Below are 424 nucleotides of genomic sequence, written 5' to 3'. Positions count from 1 at the left end.
AGCACAACTCCTGCAGGTAACTCGCGATGTAGCGCTGCTGCCACAATCAGCCCATGAATCAACAGTAACAGATTAGGACTAACCCAGTCTGACTCAGCACAGAGCTCTGTCTCTCACCCTGGGGGAAAAGCTCTACCTGAGAAATGGTGAGGATTTTCACGGAGTCGTCGGGGTGGAAAAGCCCTTTCTGAAGCTCTTCTCTGAGGTTCTGGATGACATAAAGGGGGTCCAGGGCCTGCAGGAGCCTCTCCAGGATGGAAACACACGCAGACACCTGCTCCCTGGGCGGGACAGAGAGAAAACCAAGCGGGACGTCGCCGGGTGCTCCTAGACCCTCAACTGCGCCAGCTCCCGCCCTGAAGGAGGGCGGGGAAGGAGGGCGGGGAAGGAGAGCGGGTAGCAGCAGGAACCAGGGAAAGGGAAA

General features: G+C 58.0%; 1 protein-coding gene across 1 annotated transcript in view; it reads right to left on the bottom strand.

The window, feature by feature from the left end:
* The window catches only part of PSMD5 (proteasome (prosome, macropain) 26S subunit, non-ATPase, 5), a gene marked incomplete at its 5' end in the record, with an annotated part of 6246 nt that extends 5890 nt beyond the window's left edge, over positions 1–356 (bottom strand). The window contains one exon of the mRNA XM_010132475.1: positions 137–356. Within this exon, the coding sequence (XP_010130777.1) occupies positions 137–356 (220 nt within the window). The remainder of the gene's footprint in view (positions 1–136) is intronic.
* Positions 357–424: the final 68 nt, after the last annotated feature.

This window comes from Buceros rhinoceros, unplaced genomic scaffold (assembly GCF_000710305.1).
Source record: "Buceros rhinoceros silvestris isolate BGI_N320 unplaced genomic scaffold, ASM71030v1 scaffold16663, whole genome shotgun sequence".
NCBI classification, from domain to species: Eukaryota; Metazoa; Chordata; class Aves; order Bucerotiformes; family Bucerotidae; genus Buceros; species Buceros rhinoceros.
Note: the sequence above shows the minus strand (reverse complement) of the source record. Positions and strands in the feature narration are given on the sequence as shown.